Here is a 26,488-nt window from a genome sequence, read left to right as displayed (position 1 = left end):
ATCTCACCCATGGGAAGGTTGAGATACTACACACTTAAGCGGAGTGTCCAAGACTACTAAGCAAATTGGAAACCCATCTAGTATTGTCACACAGCACAGTAGCTAACGTTCTACACTCAGGACAGTGCAATTTATCCTGTGATGCATATGGAACAAAAGCAAGTGATCTTCATTCCTAGTTCAGTCATGCTTCTTGACTAGTGAATGGTTCTGCAGTGTTTTTTTGAAAGGATATCTTGTGTTAATTTAGTAAGGTGGTAAATTTCCTTGTGCAACTGCATAAGTAAGAAGGTGCAAGCTTCCCTATGCTGGCTCACTGGGATGACACAAGTCCTTCCTAGATGTCTGTGTAAAGAAAGACTGCTGGGTCCACCCAGGCCTATGAGCTGATCTTGCCAAGACTGTCTTCCTACAACCTGGACTACAAACACTGAGGTCTGGGGCAGCTCCTGGCAGACAGGTATTTCAAAAAGCTGAAATGAATGGACAGGATTCAAACTAGCACTTCAACAGAAAGGTGCTCATTCAAAAAAATCAAAACAAGTCTATTTTCTTTTACATCTTTTTGAAAATTCCAGGGCAGCTGCTCTCAGGCTGCATGTTTGTGCCTGCAAGGGAGCCGGCCACCTGGGGGATTTGCAGAAAGACCATCTGCTCCCAGTTGTGATGGGGGGGGGGGGGGGGGGGGGCAGGGGTTTTTCTGGAAAATAAAGGGAGGGAAAGCCTGAGCACCACCTGTGTATCCTGGGAGCCTCCCTATGCCAGAGCCAGGGGACAGAGGATGGGAAACAGATGGCAGGACTCAGGGAGAAGGCGGGCTGAAAGATTAGGAGACATAACAACAGAAAAAGAGGATCAAGGTACAGAGAGAATACAGACAATGGGGAAAAAAATAGAGTAGCAAACATGGAGAAAAAGGAAATAGAAGCACAGAGGCATGTGAAATCTTGAACTTGTGCCACATTTCTACTGTGACATTCCTCCAGCAGAGGAGAGGCAGTGTCAGCATGTGTAGTGCTACACACGGCAGCCTGTGGATGTGTGGACAAGGCGGGATGGCGTGAAACACAAAGTGCTATTTTACCCAATTGTAGCAACATCCTGACTGAGAAAAGACTGGATGCTAAATTTACACTACTAAGCCAGTGTTTTGTTATTAACTTTGTATTTTATGGACTTCTGTGCCCCTGGAGGGTGGTAAAACAAAATGAGGAAGGAAACCAGACATGAAAAAAACACTCCAGTTGAACACATTTATGATTTTAATGAGAAACAGTTTCTATAGACACTTGTTAGCAGAGACTTTGAGTTCTCTCATTCACAAATTTAATGTGTAATTTGGAAAGAGAATCTAAATAGTAATTTTTAAGGGACAGAAATGAGCCTACATCAGGCAAATAAAATTTCACTTCCATTCTTGATCTGAAAAAAGTTAAAATCAACTCCTTCCCCAATTAACTATGACTGTCTCAAGGGATTAGTTGCCATCATTTTCCAAGTACACTCACTAGCTGTGTTAAACTAAGCACATCCAGAAATTAAGACATTATCAATGCCTCTAAATAGAGATTCAGGACCAGTACTGTGTACTGATACTCCTTGGATGGGCACATAAATGAGTGGCCATTTCCAAGGTATGCCAAAACCAGAGATAATTATAGAAGATGTTTTCAGTGAAATACATAGATGATAAATACACTGCTAATTATCATATTGACAAGGGGATTTTCAGTACAGTAATGAACTGAAAAACCTGTTTATCAAGAAAAATCATGGAGGAAGACAAAAACAGAGAGGAACATCAACGGTACTAGCTGTCTACTATACAATGCAGTGAAGAGAATAAATCCTATAACATCAGCTGCATCTTTCTGCAAGTCAGGTTCCTGGGAAATTTTTCTAAATTCTTTTAAGTTTCAAGTTTATTTTCAGCTCCCCGTATTCTAGAAAGTGGTCAAAGCCCTCACTTCCTACAAATATTTTTGCAACTTTCAATGCCTGTGGCCAAAAGAACTGAAATAGGCAAAATAGTCATGGCCTGGAACAAAATGATTTAGAGGACATGAAAGCAAGTAAAGCTCCTAAACCCAGCAGACATGTGCCTTCTCCTATGCAAAAGTCCAACTGCCATTGCATTTATAGTTGCAGCAGCTCTGTTTTCCCTAAGTCTCATGTTCAAAGCAGACCTGTAGAAGCCCTCAATACTATCAACTATTGAGTGCAAAATGGGAGCTAAAAAAGCAAGAGCAGCATTTTTAGCTTTAAAGCTGTTCAGTTTATAGTTTAATACACGCAACATAACCTTTGTCTGTGTTTTAGAAGGAAAAGGCAAAATTTGCAGATAGCACTGGTGAACAGCTCTGAAAAACACATAATAGCAAAACATCATGTAAGCTTGTTACAAGTAGTAAGTCACTGGAATTGATACAGTGAATCATATTGAACATTTAACAGCTCTCTTAGACCTATGGAGTCAATACACCACATCAAGTCAATATTTCCTCTCACTCCTCTTTGCAAAACACTCAGTAACAAAAATATCCATCTGACAGTCACCTGGTCATTGCTCACCCACACTGCTCACCACAGCCTATTCCTCCATTCAGCTTTTTGTATTGATTTTAGTAACTTCTCCTCAGCACTGTCCTCTGTGTTCCCTTTTTCCAAGCTTCCCATCAGCCCTTAGACAGGTTTCTCTTCGGGAAGTAAGCTCTCTACTTCTCTGTTTATTCAGCACCTCCTAGTCATGATCTTCTACCTAAGCACAAGATTAAGATGAGCTTCTCTTGAAATCCTGTCTCTCACTCTCCTCCTTGAATACATTCTTTGTAGCAAGTACATCTTAAAACTTTCTTTGTTCACCACCTTCCTCTGTAGTGTATAAGCTGAGACTCATTCTCAAAACCATTACATAATACAGCTAAACAAGAACTTTGTATTTTTATACACACATACTACATAAATTTTAACATCCAGAATGCATTTTTACACTCTCTCACATATTCTGATTAATGACAATAATAGGTCAGCAACAGATTTTTAAAAAAATAAAATTAAAAGTCCACAAATAAACAAAAAACCCACCACATTTTAGAAGATATCAGAAAATGAAGTAAAATTTCTAGTTGTAATTAAAGAAGCTGGAAGATGGTAATACACAGATGACCACTATCTTTACTACAGAAGACACGTCAGGTACTTTCTTTAAAGACTGATCAATCTAAGGTGCTGACAAAAAAACAGAGTTCAATAATGGGAATTTAGAGCTAAATACAGCACAGCTCTCAAGTGTGCAGCTTCTCCAGCAACCAACACTGTGGTTACTGTATTATGAGTCTCCTGTCAGCTGTCACTTAGGAATGGCCATGACAAGAAACCAGCCAGCCTTTCCCATTGACACTTAGCCAACAGTGATACTGCCTTGTTGGCCCAGACCTCTATTCATCAGCATTCCTTACACAAGCAGCCCATGCTCTGACTGTATGTCTGAGAAAAGCAACAGCTCTCATATTTGTTTCCTTCTTTATCCATGACAGTATCCTGTGCAGGAGAATTAAGACTGGCATTGCAACTGCAGACTTTAATCTGCTTGCTGAAGAAGTGGATGTCTTACTATCAGCTTGGTTTTACTGCAGAAGTGTCAAGACTATGAGTTTCAACGATCCAACATCTGTAAGTTAGTATTTCTTATACACGTCCTTTTTTGTACATACGCGCACCACTGCAACCAAGAGTAGCAAAATAAAATCTTCTGCCAAGGTCTTTGCCATCTGTTTTTTCTGGAAATGCTGACTACTGTATCATTCCCCATCACTACTGACAGAATTCAAAGTTTTCCTTCTTTGGTAAAAACAAATACATTGTCCTTGGCAATGAGGCTAAGGCACAGATAGATAGAAGTGGCATGCAAAAAAAAAGTATCAAAACCATGGCACCAAACCCCTTCATTTCAGAATTGTTGTTCTAAGGAGGTCAACTTCATTTTCAGGCATTTTCATTTTTTGTCTCACCAAAGACACTTGACTTTGGACATGAGCTCATTGGCTTCCAGGGAACTTCTGTTGTGGTACCTCACGTGACAGAAGTCCTTGCCTAGACAATATGGCCAGATAAGTGGTGTTCTTCATTCTCTTCCTCACTTTTCCCAATTTGCCATATATGTATTTTTCCCTTCGTCCTTAAATATTTTTTTCCCCACACACACTTCATTTGCAACAGCTCCTTCACACTTTAAGGCCACTGTGTAAGACTCTTCTGGTGTGTACATATTGCCACAAGTAAATTATCATACAGGCACACAAGACAGAAAACCTGAAGGACAAATGATTCTCCTATGGTAGGCTGTGTCCTGGGTCAGATGCAGCAAGGAGTGAGAAGAGTCATGAATTTTGAAGCAAATAGTTGCTAATCTGGCATTGGCTAGAATTAACTTGCTATCTTATGCACATGATGTGCAAACATACATATATCAAACATTATATCTGTGTGTACGAGTATTACATCAGACACATTCAACTGTGAGACTCAGAGGTACTCAAATATTTATAATTTGGCTGCAAATGTGTATAATTAGTTTAAAAGCATGTTTGTAAGTTGGCCTGTTTAAGAGCCTGGTCAACAAGAGTCCCCTGGGAGGGGACTTTAGTAACAAAATGAGGGCTAAGGAGAAACACGGTGATACAGGATATTTGCTGGCAAAGCCACTCAGCCAAGCATGCACAGTCCAGGAGGTTCCTATAGAATGTTGGTAACAATTTCCAAAAGAACTACTCAAGGAGAAGAAATAAATCTATGTAAGGTGGAAAAAGGACATGGTTACTTGGGTGCTGGGAAGGGTCATCATCTTGAGCAGATCATCTTCATGAGCAGATCATCATCATGAGCAGATCATCTTGAGTGACATCATACAGCACACACAGGACAACCAGGTCATCAGGCCCAGTCAGCGTGAGTTTATGAGAGACAGGTCTCCTGCCTGACTGACCTGATCTCTTTCTATGACAAGGTGACCCATTTAGTGGATAAGGGGAAGGCTGTGGATGTTGTCTACCTCGACTTTAGTAAAGCCTTTGACACCATTTCCCACAGCATTCTCCTGGCGAAACTGTCTGCTCATGCCTTAGATAGATGTACTCTGCTGGATAAATGGCAAGGCCTAGAGAGTGATGGTGAATGGAGTTAAATCCAGTTGATGGCTAGTCACCACCAGTGGTGTTTCCCAGGCTCACTGCTGGGGCCTGCTCTGTTTAACATCTTTATCAATGATTTAGACAAGGTGATCAAGGGCACCCTCAGTAAGCTGGCAGACAACACCAAGTTAGATGGCAGTGTTGATCTCCTTAAGGGCAGAAAGGTTCTTCAGAGGGACCTGGACAGGCTGGATCAATGGGCAGAGGTCAATTGTATGAGGTTCAATAAGGTCAAGTACCAGGTCCTGCACGTGGGTCACAACAACTCCAGGCAATTTTACAGGCTTGGTGCAGAGTAACTGGAAAGCTGTCTGGTGGAAAAGGACCTGGATGTTAGGGAAAACTTCTTCACTGAAAGGATTGTCCACCAGTGCAACAGCCTGTCTAGGAGGTGTTAAGCCACTATTCACTGGAGGCATTTATACAACATGTAGATGCAGTGCCTGGGGACACAGTTTAGTGGTGGACATGGCAGTGCTGGGTTAATGGTTGCCCTTGATATTTTTAAAGGTCTCTTCCAACCTAAACAATTCTGTGATTCTATTCTGATTTAAGGAAACAAATAGAAATTTTACTTAGCATTTTAGAGAAGAGGAGTGAAAAACCCAACAAACTACTCACCAGAAAGTGGATCTTTACCAATCATTAAAACATTTGGCAAATTCATTACAATCAGCTGCTGGAGGACCTCCTAAACAAAAGAAAACAACAGGCAGAGTTGAGTGTGAAGGAATCCAAATCAATCACACCACAAAGAATATAGAGCTCCATCAATTACAAAGCTTTTAACATACTGTCAGGCCAGAGGTCACAAGAGGAAGCCCCACTTGTGAGAGAAATCACTATTTGAAGATAGCATCAGGTTGCACAGCTAACATACACTAATCACCTCTTTTAACAATGGCTAATATAGAACTTAAAGGGTCCCATGGCACTAATCAGGATAAATGTACAGCCATGCCAGGCACACCAATCAGTCATGCCTTTACCCCAGGCATGACCTGTATTCATTTGATGTTCAAAATACAGCTGCTGTCATGTTTCACAGCATATAAATGCAGCTGGTTCAAAGGTACCCAAGCCATTTTGTGAAGTCTGAGTAATTCAAATAATTGGTCAAATTGTTTTGTGTGTCTGAGATTTGAACGATGGGCTGGGATGTGGGTGTGATGGAAAGTTATTGAACAGGCATCTGGCACAGCTCAGAGAAACTGGATTTAAAGTTTTAGATTGTTTTCAGTGGGGTCTAAAGCAGATTTAAGTATGTCATGACCTTCACTTAAAGGTCATTGTATTTTAGGGGAGACAAGGGTGTTGCTTGGTCAGGTTCAGCATTTATATGTCAGCTGCCTGAAGCTACTCTGAATGACAGAATGAGCTTAAGGGTAAGGAAAGGCTACAGGGCCTAGGGCAGGCAAAATGCTTAAAGATGGACAAATTCATTGCAAAGGGCACTATCCAAAGCACTATGATCAGCCAGGCACACCAGTGACATACAGAGCACAGTACAGTTGTTAGGTTCAACCTGCAGTTACCAGCACTCACTTGCTATCATCTGAATAAAACATTGTGTAGGCAAGTATTTAGCTCACATAAAAAGCCTGGGAGCAAAACAGCTGTGATTAAAAAACCTCTTTGGGATTCAGGATACAGACCTTCACACATACAATTCTACCAAATGTTTGGTAGGTGCCTTTTCCCAGCTTGTCTACATTTTCAGCCTCCCTCTAGGCCACAGGGAGGGCACATGCATTGATGGGGGAAAAAGGTACTGCAGCTGAGCATAGAAACATTTCCTGAAACAACCACCCATTCACCCAAACACTTCCCCTCCAAGTTAGCCCATTGTTATTTCTCTGCTTTCAAGTTACCATAGGAGGGAAATTAAGCCTGATTAAAGAGGAAATATTTCAGCGAACCTGCAAAATTTGATAAGTAATCAAGCTGGACAGTCTAAAAAAATGCTTTGGAGACAATACATTTTAATTTTTTTTCCATATCTAAAGCATACTGCTTAGCAACCTCCCTTTTAGATAAAGTATAAACACCTGTGTCATAGTAGGCTCTACAGACCTCTATGCAACATTTGGCTAAAGCGGGTCAGGCATCCACTGAGTCATTAGCCAAATGCATTTTATAGTTTGTGCATGAGACACATTGAACAAACTTTGTTTACACTTGCCACAAAAACAGGTGCAAAGCCCTATTTGATTTAACAGCACATAGCTGAATTGCAGTATCTGCTATGACAAAACAGCATGGCACTAGAGCTCTAAACAAAACAAAACAAAAAGATAATTTGCATATACCAAAGTACTGAGCTTTAACCAGCAATTTCCATGGAAAAACGAGAAAGAACTGTGCCTCCAGTCACCCAGCATGTGGAGCGGCACTGAGGCAGGAATGCATAAGGAATTTTCGTTGTCTTTGTGTAATCATCAGATCTCTAGCCATTTAACTGGCAGACACAAAAGACATTACAGCTAACTTTTATGCTGTCAACATTCCCATGAACTCTTTCTGGACAATTATTTGAGTATATCATCCAACATAACCATGACTGAATGTCCTCATAGCTGTGAGCTTAGTATTTTCTGGCAAGAATCTGACAGTCACCAAATACATGCATAAACAGCCGAGTCTGTGAGGAGTGAATTCTTAATTCAGAGTGAAAGATTCAAATTATTCTACGAGGTGATACTCTGACTTGTTTATTTTCAAAATAAATTACTTAAACAGATAACTATCTTTTTATTGTTCTAAATGCCTTCACCTTCAGATTAGTGCTTGCAATGGTAAGACCTAGCTGTTACACAGTGCAAATCACCTGTAGATCTTTATAAAGAAACATCAACGTCACTGCCCTCTTTTTTCAAGATAAGGTAAGTCAAACAACAAAGCTACTACAGTTTAATAAAGTATCCTCTGTTAACAGAGATGTACCAATGAACCATCCATTCACATCGCTACAAGTGTAAGATAATAGTGTGTTAGCTGAAAGCTCTTACATTGACACTGATGAATTTAGCTTAGACTTTGTCTGGGCTAAAACCAGAGAAAGTAAGACTCAGCTGACACCCAGTGACTGACTCTAGTTGAAATAATGTGACCAGGTTTCAGGTCCATTGCTTAAAACCTCACATCTGGAAATACAACCCAAGTTCTCCTCCAATGACAAACCAGAAATTTCTCAGCTTCTATCCACTTAGCAATATTTTCTTCTTTTCCTTGCCAGAAGCAGCAATAACAGTTTGACAAGTAAAATGTTGTGCTTCAGTCTCACCACTCTGCTCCTCTCATCCTACCATCTCATCTCAAAGACCCTGCTAAGTCGAACTTGGGCTTCAAGCAAGGAGCTCCGTTTTTACAGTTTGTGGACTGGCACCAGGGACCCAGCCACCACCCTGGGTACAGTGACATCAGACTTCAGGGTAACTTGAACACATCCCTGAAGCCCAGACAGCAAAGGAAATGGTAGAGAAAATGCAACGTTTCCCCACAAAGGCAGGAAGTTATTGTATTATATAAAAGGATGCTGTTATGCTTGAAATGAAACATAGCTTTGAGATGCTGCAACAGAGATGGAGAAAGCATGTATTTGTCCTCCTGCCTCAGACAACCCACATAGCTAGAAGCAGCACACCCAGGCAGGAGCTGCTAGAGAGAGCAAAGCAGGGTCTTCAAACACTTCAGATATCCCAAAAAACCCCACATTTACTGCAGACAGTAAATGTACAAGCAAAGAATCTAATTCCTTCTGTGAGAAACCTTTTAATCATTTTTACAGCACAACTACAGCTTAGTTAAAATGGCAAAGGTTACAGCAACAACATATGGTAACAATTTCACTGATTATTAGAACAATTAGGGTCTGATCTGCCAGCTTTACACCTAGAACATTAAACAACCTGGAGGCTAGCTATTGCAAGTCAGGAATCACCTCCCTCAGACCACCTTTTTTTCTTTTTCTTTTCAGTTGTTGCTAGTGAGATTTCTATGAAAAAAATATGTTGCATTGAAAGTGTTACTTAAGGAATCTGATTCAAAACAAATTTGTTAGTGCAGCCTTTACAGGTTCCTGAAACACTCTTCTGCCAAAGATGAGGGTATTTTAAGCTTGAAAAGATTAGGCCAAAATCTCAGCTCTTTTGACAGCAGTGATGGTTGCAAGAATGGAAGTTTCTAGTTAGCATGTCAACACCAATACCACAAAACATAAAGATCACTAGCCAAGTATTACACTGCCTGAGCCAGACCCCCAAACTCAGCAGATAAAGTCCATGAAGGTTTCTGCATGCAGTTACATGATCCCATATCAATAGGGAGGGCTTTCTAAGTGAAGCTCAAACTAGGTGTTCAGTCCTTGATCGCTTCATCTGTTGTCCTTGCCTGCAGAGATGCAGAACACAAAGCAGGCTGAGGCAACCAGCAGATCTGATCAACAAGAAGGATACCGCTTAAGCCACAGGTAAGTTTTGCTGACACCAGCTAGACATTTTAGGACTGGTACCACAAGGATTCAAAAACATAAAGCTACCTAGAAATCACGAGGTTAAACATAAACAAATTCTGTGTTCTCGTTGGCAACCTTCTGGCATCTAAGCTCTTGCTGTGTGCTTGTTTCATGTTTGCAAGGAAGGAGCTTAAAAAAAAAAGCCAAAAGTTATCCCATTGATTCTAGCAGTCACAGGCTTTAGGAAAAATCAAGACACATACAAGACACGATAAAATTCTAAGCACTGAGTTAAGCACTTAGGCTTATTAAGAGCATAAACAAACATTCAACTCCCTCCATCTAAAAGTTTCTAGTTAGTTTCTGGAGTGCTGAAGCATATTTTACCTACTCTTTATCCTTCTGAGATCATATACACAGGATGTTTGCTCTCTACTATTGATCATCAGAAGAGATGCAGTTGCAGCTCTTGCTCTTAAGTCACCGTGGTCACATATTAACTTTTTTTTTTTTTAACCTGGAACAGCGTAAGTGCCCCCTTGTAGTTTTGTGGGAACAAAGTCTCCTTGGTCCATACTACACTTCAATACATATCTGCTTCTCAAAAATACATACGCAAGAGCATGGAATAAAATAATCTTAGATGTGTTATACTGAGCTGCATTTTTAAGAACCAATGGCTCTTACAAAGCATGCATTACTAGGAAAGGTAAAATCATCCCTTCCCTGGCTGAGAGACCAGGCAAATACAAGCACCACACAAACATTTCACCTGCACTGCAGTACAGCACAGTATTAATGAAACTACTAGCTTCTCATGAAGGATTAATTTAACCTCTGTCTGAATCCTAAACAAGAAGCCCGTGCTAAATAAATCATGTAAAAGAGTGATAGTCTACTGTAATTCAAAGCTCAAGCCAAGCAATTCCAGTTAAGTATACCGTTTGGCTACGAAAACTAATTGCCCAGCTGACTGGAAGCCAAATGGTGCTCTCCTACTTAAAATGCCCATGAAGGAAAACTATCACCAGTTTTATTTATACCATCAAAAGCAAACACTACCTAGCCAGGTCATCTAGCTTACATTCCAGCTGAAACTCAGGTCAACATAGCACGAAAGTTCAACAGAGTCCTATCTGTGCAGCACTGGCAACATCTTTCTTCGGTAACCTTAACATGGATCTGATCTCACAAACATCCTTGGAGTGGGAAACATTTGCTTAAGAGATACTACATGCTTAAGATAAGGTCTCAGCAGCAGTTAGTGGCCATTTGCAGCAGCTCTGAGCCTCCCAGTAGTAGGACTGGGTGGTAGAATTGTCTCTAACATATCTCAAAGTCCCTTTGGATGCTACCACAAAGACACTCTGGCAGTTGTTTTTCCCAGGCAAAGTGTACTCTTAAATCCAAGGGACAATCAAACTCAAACTTTTCTGGAACCAGAACTTGAAGGAAAGGTGAACACTCAGGCTAATGAACAAGTTTTAACATTAAAACATATCCTAAACAGGAAATTGAGACACAAGGGCTGGTTTTTAAATGTTTTTTTCAAAGTTTCCAGTTTTGTTTTAATACAATAATGAAAATAAGTTATTCTGCAGCCTACAAAAAGGTATTTAAAAGGAAAAAAAAAAAGTCTTCCAATATAGACAAACTATTTTTAAAGTTTTTAATTAGTTATTAATGGTGTTAGGGGAACAATTTATAGCAAGGTTCTATAAACTGTACAATAAGGTCCCACCAAAGATTAGACAAGATGAAACAAGTTGTTGCAGAGGAATGACAAGGATGTGAAACACAAACAGATCTTTTATTGAGACCTTTTGCATGTACATCTTAACATGCAAACACGCCCGATGACACTATACATGTGACTCAGTACTCACTGTTTCCCTGTCAACACACTGTATACATGACAAAATTTCATAAGAACTTTGCACATCTCTGCAACAATTGTTTTTTTTATGTGACGGACTAAAGGACTAACAGCCTTTAAAGAGATTTTTTTATTATTATTATTTTCAGAAAACCAGCAAATTATAAAGCAGACTTCTAAAGACTCCTCAAGTGGAAGTGTAAATAACTGTTGCCTCATCTACTGAAAAGAATAATTTCTGACAATCGTAGACTGGAGTCTCAGTGGATAAGGATGTGAAGGAACCACACGTAGTTTTAGCCATTTTTAAGCCTGTGCCAGGGTGCAGATAATCCACCATATGACAGAAATTTACTCAGTGTAGAAAATCAAGTATATAAGGTCAAGGTTTCATTAAATATCTAAAATGTGTTTCCACCCACACATATGCCATTTGAATGGCACATAATAGAGTATAATGTAAAAAACCTAGAAAAGGCCTAGGCACAATCATCCACCCAATTCATTGTCATGGCTGAGGTTTTATCTGTATTAGGAGCAGCGCAGAGACCCTAGCCAGGAACAAAACCTCATCTGCTGCAAGTTGTATAAATAAATAGTGACACATTCCTGGAACAAAGAGCTTGTCATGTATATGCAAGGCATCAGTGGACTGATGAGAAAATACTAACAAGCAATGGAGGAAAGAAATGAAAATAAGATTCTGAGGTTATAATGTCATCCACTCTCAGTGCTTTTGCTCCAGGCTGGCACAGGGCTAAATCACTCCAGACATCAGAGGGCCAAGCAAGCAAGACAGGTCTCGGTGAAAACATTTGCTTTAAAGATCAACTCAAATTGTTTACCGTGCACGCTGTTTACACTGCATAACAACAATTCTATGTATATTTAAGTAAAGGTACTTTCATACACGTAAAATTATTTTAGAACACAATTTTACTTCTACACTAGTGAAATAAATAATGGAGAAGCTGCTACCCCCGCACACATCAGTTGCAGAGAAAATACTGTTTTTAAAAAATAAATTAAATACAAAAAAGTGTGCTTCTAAAACAAGAAATTAAATGTTCAATGGCTATGTAGCTGGAGATTTCTTACCTTAGTTTCAATAACTCCAAGATGAACCACTGATGTTAACACACATCTCTATGGTTGCGCCTAGTGGCAATATTGATTTGACCCAGAGAGAAGAAAATACAATTGTGGAGCACTGTGTTCTCCTGCTTTCATTGCCCGCAGCACCTTTGACTAATTTACATACTTTGCTGAAAATAAAAAGTCCATTGATCTATCCTCAACTTCTCTCTTCACATGCTTATAATGGTATGCAGACAAATTACTCTTGACTTTCACTTAATTTCACCTTAAATTTGTCCTGGGGTGGTTTCTGCAGTAACAGGGAATATGAGATGTGCTGTGTTAAAGGCCTGTCAGTTGACATTACAAACATAACTAGCTAAAATACAGTCCATCTGTTGTGAACACACTTCCAGCTAATCTATGGTGGTCTCCAAGGACCATACTAATTTAGTCAAACACTTGTTAAAAAGAAACACCACAGGCCATCAGAACAGACTTGAAGCACTTCTGAGCTCTCCAAAATTCACCATTAATTCAGCACACTCACTTGTTTTAAAAGCAAGTCAGATTTCCCATACAGTTGGAGTTTATTTTCCTGGGATAATAAAGATAAAAGTTTTCACATAGAACTCTGAAACTGAGAAAGCGTATTTCACCTTTTAACACTGAAACCTGCTACCAAAGTACAGAGCTCCAAGGTTACAAATTATTCCAGTGCCTTTGTTTACTGGAGTGAAAAAAAAAATACTGTATTAAAATACAGCTTGCCATCAAGAAACCAACACCAACCCCCTAAAAATCATTTCTTGGAAAATTACATGTAAGATACGTTTGCTATCATTTATCTTACTACAAGTACTTCTAAAACTTGCATGTTTATGTATCTAAAACTTTGGTATGTTTATATGGAATAGGTACAGTAAACACCTAACTGGACACACGATAAATACTCTTCACACAAAATTCATTTTATTTGTTAATAGAGTTCCTATACTGCCATGAAGAAGTGTAAAAATAAATGAACCCAAGGCAGATGCATGGTGAGTTGTGGAACTTATTTAGGAAGTTCACATCTGCAACTTCAACACCACAAAATGAGTCCCAGGCTCTGAAAAAGCACACAGAACTCCAAAGAAACAGCAGACCACTGGAGTCAGTCATAATACAATGCCTAAAAAAGCAGCAGCCAAAAGTACAAGAGTTAGAGATAGGATGATGTAGGAACACCAATTACACATCATAGCAACACTCCTTTCTGAAAGATTAATAATGACTATAATCTACACATAAACGTGCACACATTTTGCACTTTTGCCAGTATCATAAAGCCATTTGTTAGTACAAATACTGTTTGAAAGAGAATAAGGCATCTTGGGGAAAATCATAAAACAAACTGTTAATCCCAGAAAGGCACAGAGGCATGTGTGACATGAACCATTTTGAGGTTCTCCATTACAAATATTGAAAAATCAAATCAAAGCTATCAAAGTTGAAATAAGAAAACAAAGCTGTAACACTACAAAAATATGAATAAAACAAGGAGACACACACAAGAATGGGATACTTTCAGTTTTTCTAGTAGCAAACAGAAGGCCTAACAGAAGCAATCAAATTTCATGTGAATGTATGAGTCAAATTCCATCAGTAGCCAAGGGTAATAGAAGTAAAACAAACATCCAGTTTGGCTCTTGGTAATCTGATACTCCTGTGTCCTGTTAAAAGCAGGAACTTTCCATCTACCCCTTGGTCCCCACTAGAAACAAGTTGCTTTACCTTGCCACTCCTATTAATGCTGAATAAGATCCTACTGCCTCAGCAGCCCTCTTGATCACCATGGGATCAGCTCACAAAGGTATTTCTCCTTTGTTAACAAGAAGTGCCATGCCTTGCCTTCACTACAACCAAACATAGGAGTTACTCAAACATATGGTAGTTAAATACTTAAAAACAAGTGCAAACGTGCTCAGTCTTTCAAGGATAATCCTGAATAAATAAGATTCAATTCACATTAAACAGTTAACATTGGTAAGCCATTTTGAGAAACTTGAATGGATGGTACTGAAGAAATCCAGAAAACAACACATAGAAACTGAGGAACAGCATGAAGAGCATACAGGCCGTGATGACCAACAGGGATTTTATAGGATAAAACATGTAGGTTACTGGTTAACGTTGCTCACTTTGAAACATGTGAAAATCTTTAACCTGGAAAAAATGGTAATCCCAAGGCAATTTTTTCCCCAGTGACAACAAGAGTTGTGACAGCATTTGAGGACTACCTGAGAGTTGAGCACAACCTGTCTGCTGGCACTTTTCCTCTCTGCCCCTGCCCCCCTAACATGCATGTAAATGTGAAGAAAAACAATAAAAATCAAGTTTAAATTCATTTCCAAAAGCTTATTTTAAAAATTAACCGTAAGTTACCAGCAAGCTTAAGCTTTTCTTGTGCTTAGGCAGCTTATAGGCAACTTCGTATTGAACAATAAATTAATGTTTCAGAAAGCATGCAAAAAGTCACTATGCCATCTGTTAATTACCTAGCTTCAATGGAGGACTGCAGCACGGGCAAGTGAGAGGTCCTTGCAGAATTTACAGACAACTGTGAGAAAAATCCATGTTAGATGTACAGAGGAGGGAAGCTTCCAGCTAGTCTGAAGGGAAGACAGAGAGGGTATAGGTGCAAGCTATCCCCCTCTTCAAGAATGCCAGACCAGGCAGTAAGACAATTTTAGACAAACAAGGTGGTTGGGGAAGTACAGAGAGAGAAGAGTTTTATTGATAAAGTCTGTAAGTTAAAACAAAACCAAGGGAGCTCATACACACTACTCATCTGATTACATTAGCTGTACTCTCATTCATCTCCTGCCACAACCTGACCTTCTCATCACTGAGAGCTCTCTCTTGAAGGCAAACTCCTGTTACCAGTTACCAGGGGCACTAAAAGCTCAAATACCAGTAATGTTGAGAGAGAGACCTCGCAGTTCAGGCATGTCCTGTCAAATACTGCTAGAAAACTTTGACTACCATTACAGGTTAATGTTATAAGCAGTAACTTCTTCCTGTTATTTTGAAGCAAGATTTACATCCAACATCATTAGCTCATAATATCACTGTGTTATCATCTCATTTACTCAGTATCAACAAATTCAAACACCCAAGCAATCCCTGATTTGCCACTGTACCAACAGTCTGATTTTTTTTTCTTAAGGTAAAGGAGGAGGCTTCCAGATAGACCAGATTGTTCTTTCACACACAAATGTACAGTGGTGTTTCTCTTTACAGCCAGTAGATTGCTCAAGGCAGGTAACACACAAGGGACTTCAAAGGCCATCAACATTTCTTGCACCTTACAGGTGGAGAAGCTATAGTAAATTCTGTGTGGCTTTCCCAAAGAAACCTAAGCATTCTTGTGAAAGAAAACACTCCCAGCATTTACTGTGTCAGTCACCAGTTTCATCATTACTACTGTGGTGCAAATTAGTATGAAAAACAAAATCAAACTCAAAATACAAAGAAAAAAAAAAGGAAAAGAGGACTATGGAAACTAGCAGAGGCAAAAACTAATAATGAATACAACAGAAGAGAGTAGGGAGAGGAAATGGGGGTCATGCCTTGAAAATAGCCTCTGGGCCTCCCATCATTCCCTTTCTGGATTTTCTGTGTTCACTTGTTTTCAATAGCAAACAATCTTTTTATCTGCAGAGTTACTGCATCCCCCTTGGAGGAACTATAGGGAGGAGACACAATCGTTTTCCATTGACACTCAGCTCTAGAGAGTTTACTGCCAATAATTTGCACCTCGGGAAACCCAATCAAGCGTAACCCACAAGCAATTATCAGGTCAGGCTGCCAGCAATATCCTCCCCCATCTTCCCAACTTGTTGCCACCAAGGAGGTGATAGAGGAGCCTGGCCCCAAACCCAAGGAGACCTTTCACTCACTTCTGCTGCCTTTGTGAACTGCCAGCCTGGAGTACCATGATGAAAAGGGACAGTGCTTCACAATGTTTAGCTGTTAGCAGCCACTCAAGGCAAGCACGTCCAAGTGAGTATCTGAAGCAGTCCCAGAACAATCGGGCTTGGGTCCCATCCTGTGCCATCCTCATGTCAGCCAAGTTCACTTGTTGCCCCAGCCTTTTAAGTATCACACAGTATTTCTGTTACTATGTTCTGGAAGAAACTAATGTACACACATATATATACACATATATATACCTATATACACACACATACACACCGAGAGTTGTGTGCATGTGTGCATACATATATGTTAACACTACTTCGCCCCACTATCATTTTGGAAGTACTCAAACCTGGGGCAACCAAAATCCTTCCAGAAACACCATAGATTTGCTATGCATAAGATTGACTCATGTTCAAGCATTCAGAGTCCCACGGCTCAGCATGGAGAGTTTAAAGAGTTTTACCTCAAACCAAACAGCAACAAGCTACACACAACACTAAAAACCCTGCAAAAATGACAAAGTGTGGCAAGGTCAGGAAAAAGACTTGCTCCAAACATTTCCTTTAAAAAAAAAAAAAAAAGAAGAAGTGAAAACTCAAACATTTTGAACAAGTATGGAAAACTACAACACAAGGTGCTGTGGCGCATTAAGATTTTAAATTTGCAATCATTAAATCTTCTCTTTTTACAGATTCATCCTCTACACACTTAAAAAACCCAGCTACCTTCCATGTTCTATTACACATGAGCACGAGAGAAAGCCATTAAAAATTAATGGTAAAAATGCAACAAGCCACAAGTCCACAATTCCAGTAGCAGTAAATATCACAGAGTAACAAAGATCTCCTTACTGTTGCAATTGCACAGAAGGAGAACTATTTTGTATCCAAGAAAAAAGTAAGTTACAGAAAACAATAAACAAAGGAAAAAGTCGCTTGCAACAGCTGTCACAATCTCACCTACTAATAGGACAGGAAACAGCCAAAGTCCTTGGGTGGTAGCTGCTAGGCAAAATTTACTTATCAATGGTAAGCCTGGCTATGCATTCACACACATAAGCATACTCGAACATGCAAGCACACTATCAAGAAGATTTTTCAGTCTTGCCAGTTCTTAACAGTGCTCCTTTAAGTATCTGAAAGGACTGATTAACCCTGCTTAATACAATCTGTGTAATCTACTGTGAATCTTGCAGATAACTCATAACTGTTAACATTAATTAACTCAGCAGAGCTTTACCCTTCTTGCTCGCTCACAGGCCTCATACTGCAGATCTCAGTTTCAGAGTTCTCTTTCACGACAGCCTTAGCAGACAGCTTAGGCAGAGTTAAGCAGCAATGGCAAGATTCTGATGCAGAAAAACAAGTTAAAAAATTGATATGTGGTTTTTAAAGACAATTTTCCCCATTTTATACCTTGCAATGTCTGTACTTGCTGGTAGTCATGGCCCACTTAATGTATACAACGTGTGGGAACATCCCTGATATCATAAGAAAAAAATGTGAAGGGTGCAGTTTCATCCTAGAAGATTCTTTCTTCATGCCATCTGTCACAGAAACCGAGGTAAACTGTGGCACTATGTTATTATTAACATTCAGGAAAGATTAACTTTTAATACTCCTGCTATGCCAGTTGTAAGGCTTCTGACCACTGGATTTTCTATGTCAAGAAAATACAATCTCCTCTTAAGCTGTGATGTTTACTGTTTCCCTGAAAGCATCTTTCATCTATCCTGTGCTCACACAAAAAAACCTCACCTATAAGAAAGAAAAAGTGACTTTTAAGACCTTGTATTTACTGAGGAAAACTTTAAAAATGGTCATAAAAGTTTCAAAATCAGTAAGAACCCTCAAACAAGTCGCTGCTCTGGCTACAGGCAGAAAAAGCAGAACTATGCACACTAACAAAAATCTTTTGTATTACTGGTGTCATTTTTCAATTGTACTACTTAATCTCCAGTATTCTTTAATGACACATGACAGTAGCAGGCACATGTGTTTCTAGGCAATTTCCAAGCTGCCTCACATGTGGATCCTATCCCTTACCTGCATCAGCACAGCTCAGGTTTACTATTTAAGCAACATAACCGAGGGTAACTTAATATGACATATCAAGTGACTTGCGCTCCTCATGAACCAGATCCCAAAACAACAGCAGTGCAGGTTGGCCTCTCAGCTAGCTGAAAGGAGAGGAGGGTTAATCCCCAGAAAGATTGCTCGAGGGAAGAGCAATTCAAGCCTCAGGCTGCAGAGAGCAGCAACATCTCCAGTCAGGCACATTTAGACTGCCCTGCTTTGTAAAAATAAAGATTAATAGAATTTTAAAAGATAAAGGTTTACACAGAGGTTTATATTGTTGTTGCAACTACTGAGCAACAGAGCTAAGCCTAGCAATGTTCAAAGCACACTAAAACTCCTTGGTGGTTTTGAAGAAGTCTGACTCTTAAAAGCAACCTCAGATGAAATTTTAAGGCTCTGTAGAATCAGGGAAAGGCAGCACAAGGAACCTTTTATCAGCAGCAAGAGTGCTTATATCCTTCACCTCAGTGAAACACAAAATCTTGGCAAAAGATCCAGCTGTATAATAGGGAAAGCAGTAACACTAGGTCCACTGCAAACTGTAATGCTGAAGAAGTGCTAGAGTAAGGACTCTTTTCTTCTGGTTTACATGCAGCTTTTCACATAACTTATGAAAATGGCTCTGCATCATTGTTTAAACATACTTTGGCAGAGGCATTGAGTTACTTCGAAAAACCTGTTTTTTGCTGAGAGCATCATGAATTGGTTGAGTGATGAATGGCTGCTAGAAACCGGAGCTCTATGGGAATTAGCACAGCCACTCACCAGAAGAAATGCTTCAGTAAAACAATTTGTGCTCTTCAAATCTACAGGAATAGTTTGCCTTTTCAAGCTGGGAATCTGAACTAATGGTCTTCTCAGTGCTCAAAAAACATGCAGCCTACACTAATTTTAAAAGGAAGTAAATAGATGCTTAGTGCCTGAAGAAAATAATCAAAGAACAGTTATAACACAGCACCTTTAACGCAATTCTAGATGCTCTGACATCTCAGTGGCACTACTTGAATCCTCTATTGCTCTGAATCTCTGTATAAGCCTATGTTTGTATCTCCACAACATTAAGACATGTGGTAAATATAGGGTGCTAAAGTCAAGCATTTCAATTTGCATCTCCAAGCTATGCAATTTCTATTGACAGTGTAAATATGCAGATGATATGCTAAGTCTCCAAAAATTACTACTGAATATTAACTCACAGTTGTAAAAAAATAGAATTTCCCTGAAGCTAATTTGTAATCACTGATGTCACTTTCTAAGCAGCCATACAGGCACAACCAAAACTGAAAATAAAAAGAACGTTTGCAGCATTTCAGATTAGTAGATACATGACTCCTTGTGAAATCTGACTGAAAGTCATTCTCACAAGGTAGAGGCAACAGCCCCTTTGAAATCGACTCAGAACAATGCAGGCAGGAACTAAGCAAACTTCTTCAAATAGCTCTGCCAACACCATTCAGCTACAAGCTGCAAAACTCCTGCTGTTTCAAACTCAGGGCCTCCTGTGAGCAGACTGCTGATTACACTAGGTTGTATGGCAGGTTTTTGGTACATGCACAGGGCAGAAGAATGAGAATAAAACCTGCCCACCAGCCACATTAAATAAAAGATTTCACATCACACTCAAAGAAAAGGATACTTTGTCATCGATTCATTCCATTACCCCCTATTAAAGATAAAATATATATTGTGGTATACTATACAAATGCTCCACTCAGCATGTACAACTCATGCAAGCGTTACTGAACATGCTACTATCATGAAAGGAGAAATTGGAGACAGCACAATGCAAACATCCTTTCTCCAAAGCAGAGGAGAAAGGCACAGTGAAAAAAGACAGTGATGAAACACAGCACTACAGTACATGTAGTTGGGCTCTTTACTCCTAGTTCTACATTGGAGAAGATTTGAAGGACTCAATGAAAAGGAATGAATGCAATTCAACAGGCATTTTTCATCCTGATTTTTGAGTGAGGCAGAAAAATCACACTTCCACAAGTCTCCGTGAAATTCGGGTATGTCCCCCAACAATGGAAGGGCTATCCTTTTCTGGCAGTAGGAAGGTCTGTATGTGCCTATTGTCACGTACAAGCCATGGGGAAAAAAAAAATAAACAAGGTTTGTGGAGGCAACAAGGCTTGCAGAAAGCTCTCTCCTGTTTCTGTAACAGTTGTTTTTATTAATGAATTTCAGCAAAGAGGCCTTTGCTGCCCAATCAAGTGCAGCCCTGTTGTTGTCATCTTGTAGCATCACAGCTGTGAGTCCCCTAATTGCATCTTTGATATGCAGAAGGTAAAAAGTCTTTATGAAAAGATGACACAAAAGGCTTCACTGGTTGACCACAAACATAGACATTAGCATCTTTCCTTAGGGAATGGCCAGTACAGAAATCAGATGTTCAGAATATACCTCTGCCCATATGGTTCAAAGTGATGAACAAACAATGCACTCTGGAAAAGAAGGATGACAAAAATAAACCAACAGTGCAGTAAAGCATCCATCACAGTAAACAAATAACAGGTGGTGACTAAAAAACGCATTTTTAATGAGCATCTCTTTATGAATGCACAAACGCAAAGGGGTTTCCACTGCTTTGTAACATACCACTCCTCATTATGGATTAAAAGTGTCTGTTACAGAGTGGGGTGTGTAAGCTCTCTATTTCCTCTTTAGACATCTCATGGATTTTTTTTTTAAAAGATTTAGCAGCCAAACAACTTCAAATTCTGAACTCTAAATGCTCACAGATTCCTTAATTTACACAAAAAAAACTTATCTAGTGAAAAAAGTTAAATTAAATGTTCAAACACATACTTTGATGTGTGTTTTCAATGCATCTGCCTCATCAAATGTGCAGTTCTTCACATGTATGCAATTAACTAGAAAGAAGGTAGTCCAGTGGTTAATGCAGAAGACAGTTTGCATTCCTGGGTCCAGACAGGTATGAAACACAGATCCACAACATTTCTTCAAAGGGCATTACTGCATTCCAAAGCTCTTCCCAAATCAGTCTACACAAAATCCAGTGGTCACCAATGCGACACTATTCCACAGCAGGAGGTGCTCCTACACCACAGGGTATTAAAACATCATAAGAACCGTTTCAACAGGGTTACTTATCCAACTGAGAGAAAGCTAGAGAAACTATTATAGAGAACAGTTATATCTTTAGAAAGCAATACTGGCTTAAATTGACTGTTTCTGCAATGGAAGAAGTCTCAGAAAGAAACATCAGGCAGTTAATACAGTCAGGAAAGGAGATTTTATTAGAGCTAAAGCATAATAAAGTATGTTCAGCTAAACCTGTACTCTGCTCTGTCTCAGCAGAAGAGCCATATTTTCTCAAGGACTCAAGAAACAGTTTAAGCAGTTACTCAAGCCTGAATCTTCTTGCATGAAGGTCTGCATTATAGAACATGAAAAGAAATGTATTCCTTCTCTCTCAAATGCAGCTGTCTCGTTAATCTCAAAGATGACATATTCCTCATATATCAGTCACCACTTTAGAGGTCTGATTCATACAGACAGACTTAGGAGCACACAGCAGGTTATTACTTCAGCAGGTTGCTTATTTCTACAAAGCATAACACTCTTTAATTCTTAACTGCTTTTCCCCTTGAGGGCATACAGCATATGTCTTGGAAACTGGAATATACTTGCTCCGAATATCAGTGCAAAATTAATGACTTGTCATTAAAAAAGGTGAGAGGTAATAGTTAAATTCTACCCTTTCTTGACTGGTTCCTTCGAATAGCAATATATATTTATTTTTAATTATATTTTTCTCTGTTTAATAGTTGTTTAGAAGATATGCTAAAAATAAACAAAAAGGCTTTACCCTGCAAACTGAAACTATTTTCAGTTGCTGTGTATTTAATATTGTACTACATTGGTCAGCCTTGTTGTTAAGTGCAAGCTTCGATGGCTTCCCAAGTGCCAGGAAATGAGTTCACTCCCTTCATAACTTCTCTTTGGTATAACAGCAGTGTGCGCCAAAGGTGTGGAACACAAAAGGGTCTGTATCACAAGGAGCAGATTATGATTAAACAAACTGAGAGTGCTTAAACTGACAGAAAAAAACCCTCTGTCTCCCCATCCTTGCAACAGCACGTACAGTGAGCAAATCTCAGCTACTGTTAAGAGCCAAATTCTGCCTTTTTAAAAACACACATCTTCTGAGGCTTTCAGGTTTGCATCACAGAATACAAAAAGCTTTCACATTCTTTCCAAATTTTAAGACTAGCAAGAAGTTCAGAGAATAGTTCTAGTAGACTTTTCAGAGTATCCAACAAAAAGCACTGCACTGTAATTTCAGCATGGCATTTGAACACTGCTTTGCATATACAGAGTAATTAAATGACATGTCTTATGTCAGCCAGCTAGATAAACTCTGAGGCCCATTACACTACTGTATGCAGGGAAGAGCTGCCTTTTTGAAGCAGTTGACCATGACTGCAGTCCCCAACCACCATACCTGGGGAAAAAATAGCTTCTGTCACTGTAGATGGCCCTACTAACAATAGAAATTCAAGCCATTAAATGCAAGAGGAAAGTCTATTCAATGGGAGCCTCTTTTTCTATTGTGAAACAGAGAGTCTAGAATAGCCAGCAGGCACCCCTCTGCAAAGCTCTGGTCTCTTGCAACAGTATGGCTGTAATAAGCATTCACAAGGAAACATTCAAACTAAGCTTGCTGTATCTGACCAGGCGCTGATGAGGGGGTCACCAATCCAGAAGGCCGATTCTTTGTTGCTTCATATGGCATGCCCTACATAGGGTGAATTGACTTGGAAATACACCCACCACAGTCACAGCACATCTGACAGAGACAATCAGTTGTTAGAACCCGGCACACAACCAACTGAAGGCTTGTGCTGCAAGTTTTGGAAATTGCAGCAGCTTTATGTTTCAGTTCATATGCATTATGAATGCATACAATATGCATTCATGCTTTAAGTCAGAGTCACTATCAGTATCAACAAATCTAGCCGGCAATAAAGCAGAAATTTCAAAGCTGTAGGTGCAGTAACTTGCTATGAACCCAGCAAATGAGATCACATCGCAGATTTTATACTTCTCCCAAGTAAATCTATTAACATCTAGAGTGCAGGTATTCTAGGGTCAGGGCATTTAGTCTTTTCCTCTGACAACTGTTCAAAACTGTTCCATTTAATTGGTTTCATATTCTTAACCTATTTCATAAAGATACACATACATTCTTTGATATCAGTTTTCTCATTCTGCAAAACTAGCCTTTCTGCTTTTCTTACAAATGCCCCAAACAAAATATTTCAGGCTAAATTAAACATTTCATCTGGCAGCTAAGAAAGAGGATTTAAAAAGAAGAATCCTAGTCCTAATTAAAAGTAGAATTAGACAACAGTTAAAATTATCACAGTGTATGAAAAACAGTTAAAAACTATTCACATCTATTTTTTGTTAATGTGAAATCAGACTTATGTTTGAAATATTAAACAACTGTTGCATTAAACACCTTGGAAACAGTCTTACATGTGAACTGACTCGTTTGAAATACTTAGCAGTATTTTTTCCCAGTTTCGGCTATCCTCCTTTACACTCAAGTACACTTCATTATGACAATTCAACAAATCTCCATAGCGAAAAGGAGTTTCATGTCTCTCTCAGATTTGCGCACTTGTCCCTTTCAAAATTTGTTGTACCACATTAGTCAGGAGCCTGCCTATCGTCCTGCTTATCATCCATGGTTGTACATACCCCAGCAGAATAATACTGCGGTAGTCAACTACACTCCATCATTGGCATCAGTAGACAAAGAAGATAGACAGGGAAGCAACTGTAAGGTCACAGTATATATCTGCAGAGTGCATTTACTCTTACTTACAAATCAAACTAAAGCCAACAAAAAAACTAAAACCAAACAACCCAACCTCAAATGTAATGAAATCTACAGTTCAAAAAGTAGTCTTTGATGCAAACTTTTTATACAAGGAGGTGTACCCTTTGTGAGGAATTTTATGCTACTTGTTACAGAAAAAAATAAGAAATCGGGAACTTTACTGCATTTCAAGAACCATTCCACAGTGTTTAGACAACCAAAAATAAATTGCCCTTCACTATTAACTTTCTTGACTTAAAAAGACTTTGAGGAATTAAGATTAATCCAACCTGATGGGAGAGACTTGCATAATTATATCAGTAAGATCAAGGTGGTTTGATTTTTGTGGGCTTTTAAAAAATGTATTTGATAACTAAGGTAACCTCTTGAGACTCTGAAGTCATTGGTTATAAGTGCATTTCTGCTTGTTCATAAGCAAACTGAAAAAAAACCCAACCTTCAAATGTTTTGTCCTTCAGGTGACAACATACAGATCTGACTGCAAAGTCTGCATGCTGGAAGAGCAGAGCAGTTCAAAAACAACTGCGTTTTATGCTGTCACACCAACTCAGCTCTCTCATCTGAGTGCATCTCTCTTACCAGCAGGTTTGGCAGAGCACTCAGCCTCCAAAGCTAGGTGTCCTGCTAAGCTCAAGACTGCAAAAGCAAGTCAGCATGGGCCCTGCTGCAGAAGTTCAAGTGGTTGCCATAAACACTGCAAAATCTCTAAGCACTGATGAAATGTGATAAATACCTTGACACTGGTAAAAGCCATAATACGCTATCAAGGAGAGGAGCCAAAACAAACCATGATCTGGCACACAGTTCTGGTTTTACAATATGCAAGAGTACCAAGCAAAACTGCTTAAAGATCCCACCACGCAAGACATTCAGCACCTAAATTTCCATTGAATCAGTCCAAGAAAGTCAGTGCCGCAACAGAATCAGGTCCTATGTCATACAAAGGAAGTGCAGTTGCAAGTGAATTGAGATGCTCTAAGAAACCAGAGGCTGAACTGCAGCTGCATTTTACACAGACAAGTCTTCAAGTAATAATGAATTATTTGAAATTTGAATCCTTAAATTGCACTTCAATTTGGACCTAGCAATTTCTAAAAAGAGAAGACTAGGTGAAAAAGGGAGATCAAATCACCTTTCCAATCAAGATTTTGGCTCAGGCTACAAAGGAAACACATACTGGAAGAAATGCAGGACAGCTCAAATGAGTTTGAGAATCAAAACAGAGCACTCTGGTTTAGTTTCTTCTGCATGACTGGAAGCTGGGAGCTAGATTAAGCACCAGAGCACTGAAGTGTAAGCAAGGCTTCTAATAATGGTAGCTGTTGTGGTCCTCTGCTACGGACTCATTCCTTCTTAATGTAAAACTGTAAAGATACATCCATGTGCTGCTCAGATAAGCTTTTGTCACAAACTTCGAAAACAAAGATAAAGCCTTTAACACTGACACACAGCTTTTTCATTTGCAGGAGGGAAAAAAAAACCCCAAACACAGAACACACAGGGTGCAGATTTTTGGCTTGGGCCCCCCCCCCACTTTTTTGAAAGGTCACTTCAATTTTGATCTTAAGACATCTATTACACTGAAGGGCAACTCTGTGTAGTTAAATTGTAATTCTGCTTTGAAGTAACTGTACAGCCTTGAGAGCCTCCATGTAACTTGCCAAATTAGAAGGGTTTTGTTTGGTTGTTTTTTTAGAAAATGTCAAGTATGTTTTACTTTTAAAGACAACTAATTCTCAGGAGTGATTCATGTTCTTTGGAACCTCCATCCTGAAAAGTGAGCTTTTTAACATACATAGTAATTCTGCATTTAATATCAAAACTTAAGAAGAAATTCACCTCCTAGTTTCTACCAGTAAATGCTTATGCCTCCCACAGGACTCCAGTCACTTAAGCTTTACTGTAACACACCTGCTCCAAAATAAACCAGGCATTAACCACAGTACCACCACCTTTTCTTCTAACACACACTGC

At 39.3% G+C, this 26,488-nt stretch overlaps 1 protein-coding gene across 1 annotated transcript in view; it reads right to left on the bottom strand.

The window, feature by feature from the left end:
- Positions 1 to 26,488, bottom strand: part of CCDC88C (coiled-coil domain containing 88C) — a 96,426-nt gene that overhangs the window by 52,190 nt on the left and 17,748 nt on the right. The window contains exon 4 of the mRNA XM_061997981.1: positions 5,811 to 5,880. Coding sequence (XP_061853965.1) covers positions 5,811 to 5,880 — 70 coding nt within the window. The remainder of the gene's footprint in view (positions 1 to 5,810; positions 5,881 to 26,488) is intronic.

This window comes from Colius striatus, chromosome 6, assembly GCF_028858725.1.
Source record: "Colius striatus isolate bColStr4 chromosome 6, bColStr4.1.hap1, whole genome shotgun sequence".
NCBI classification, from domain to species: Eukaryota; Metazoa; Chordata; class Aves; order Coliiformes; family Coliidae; genus Colius; species Colius striatus.
Note: the sequence above shows the minus strand (reverse complement) of the source record. Positions and strands in the feature narration are given on the sequence as shown.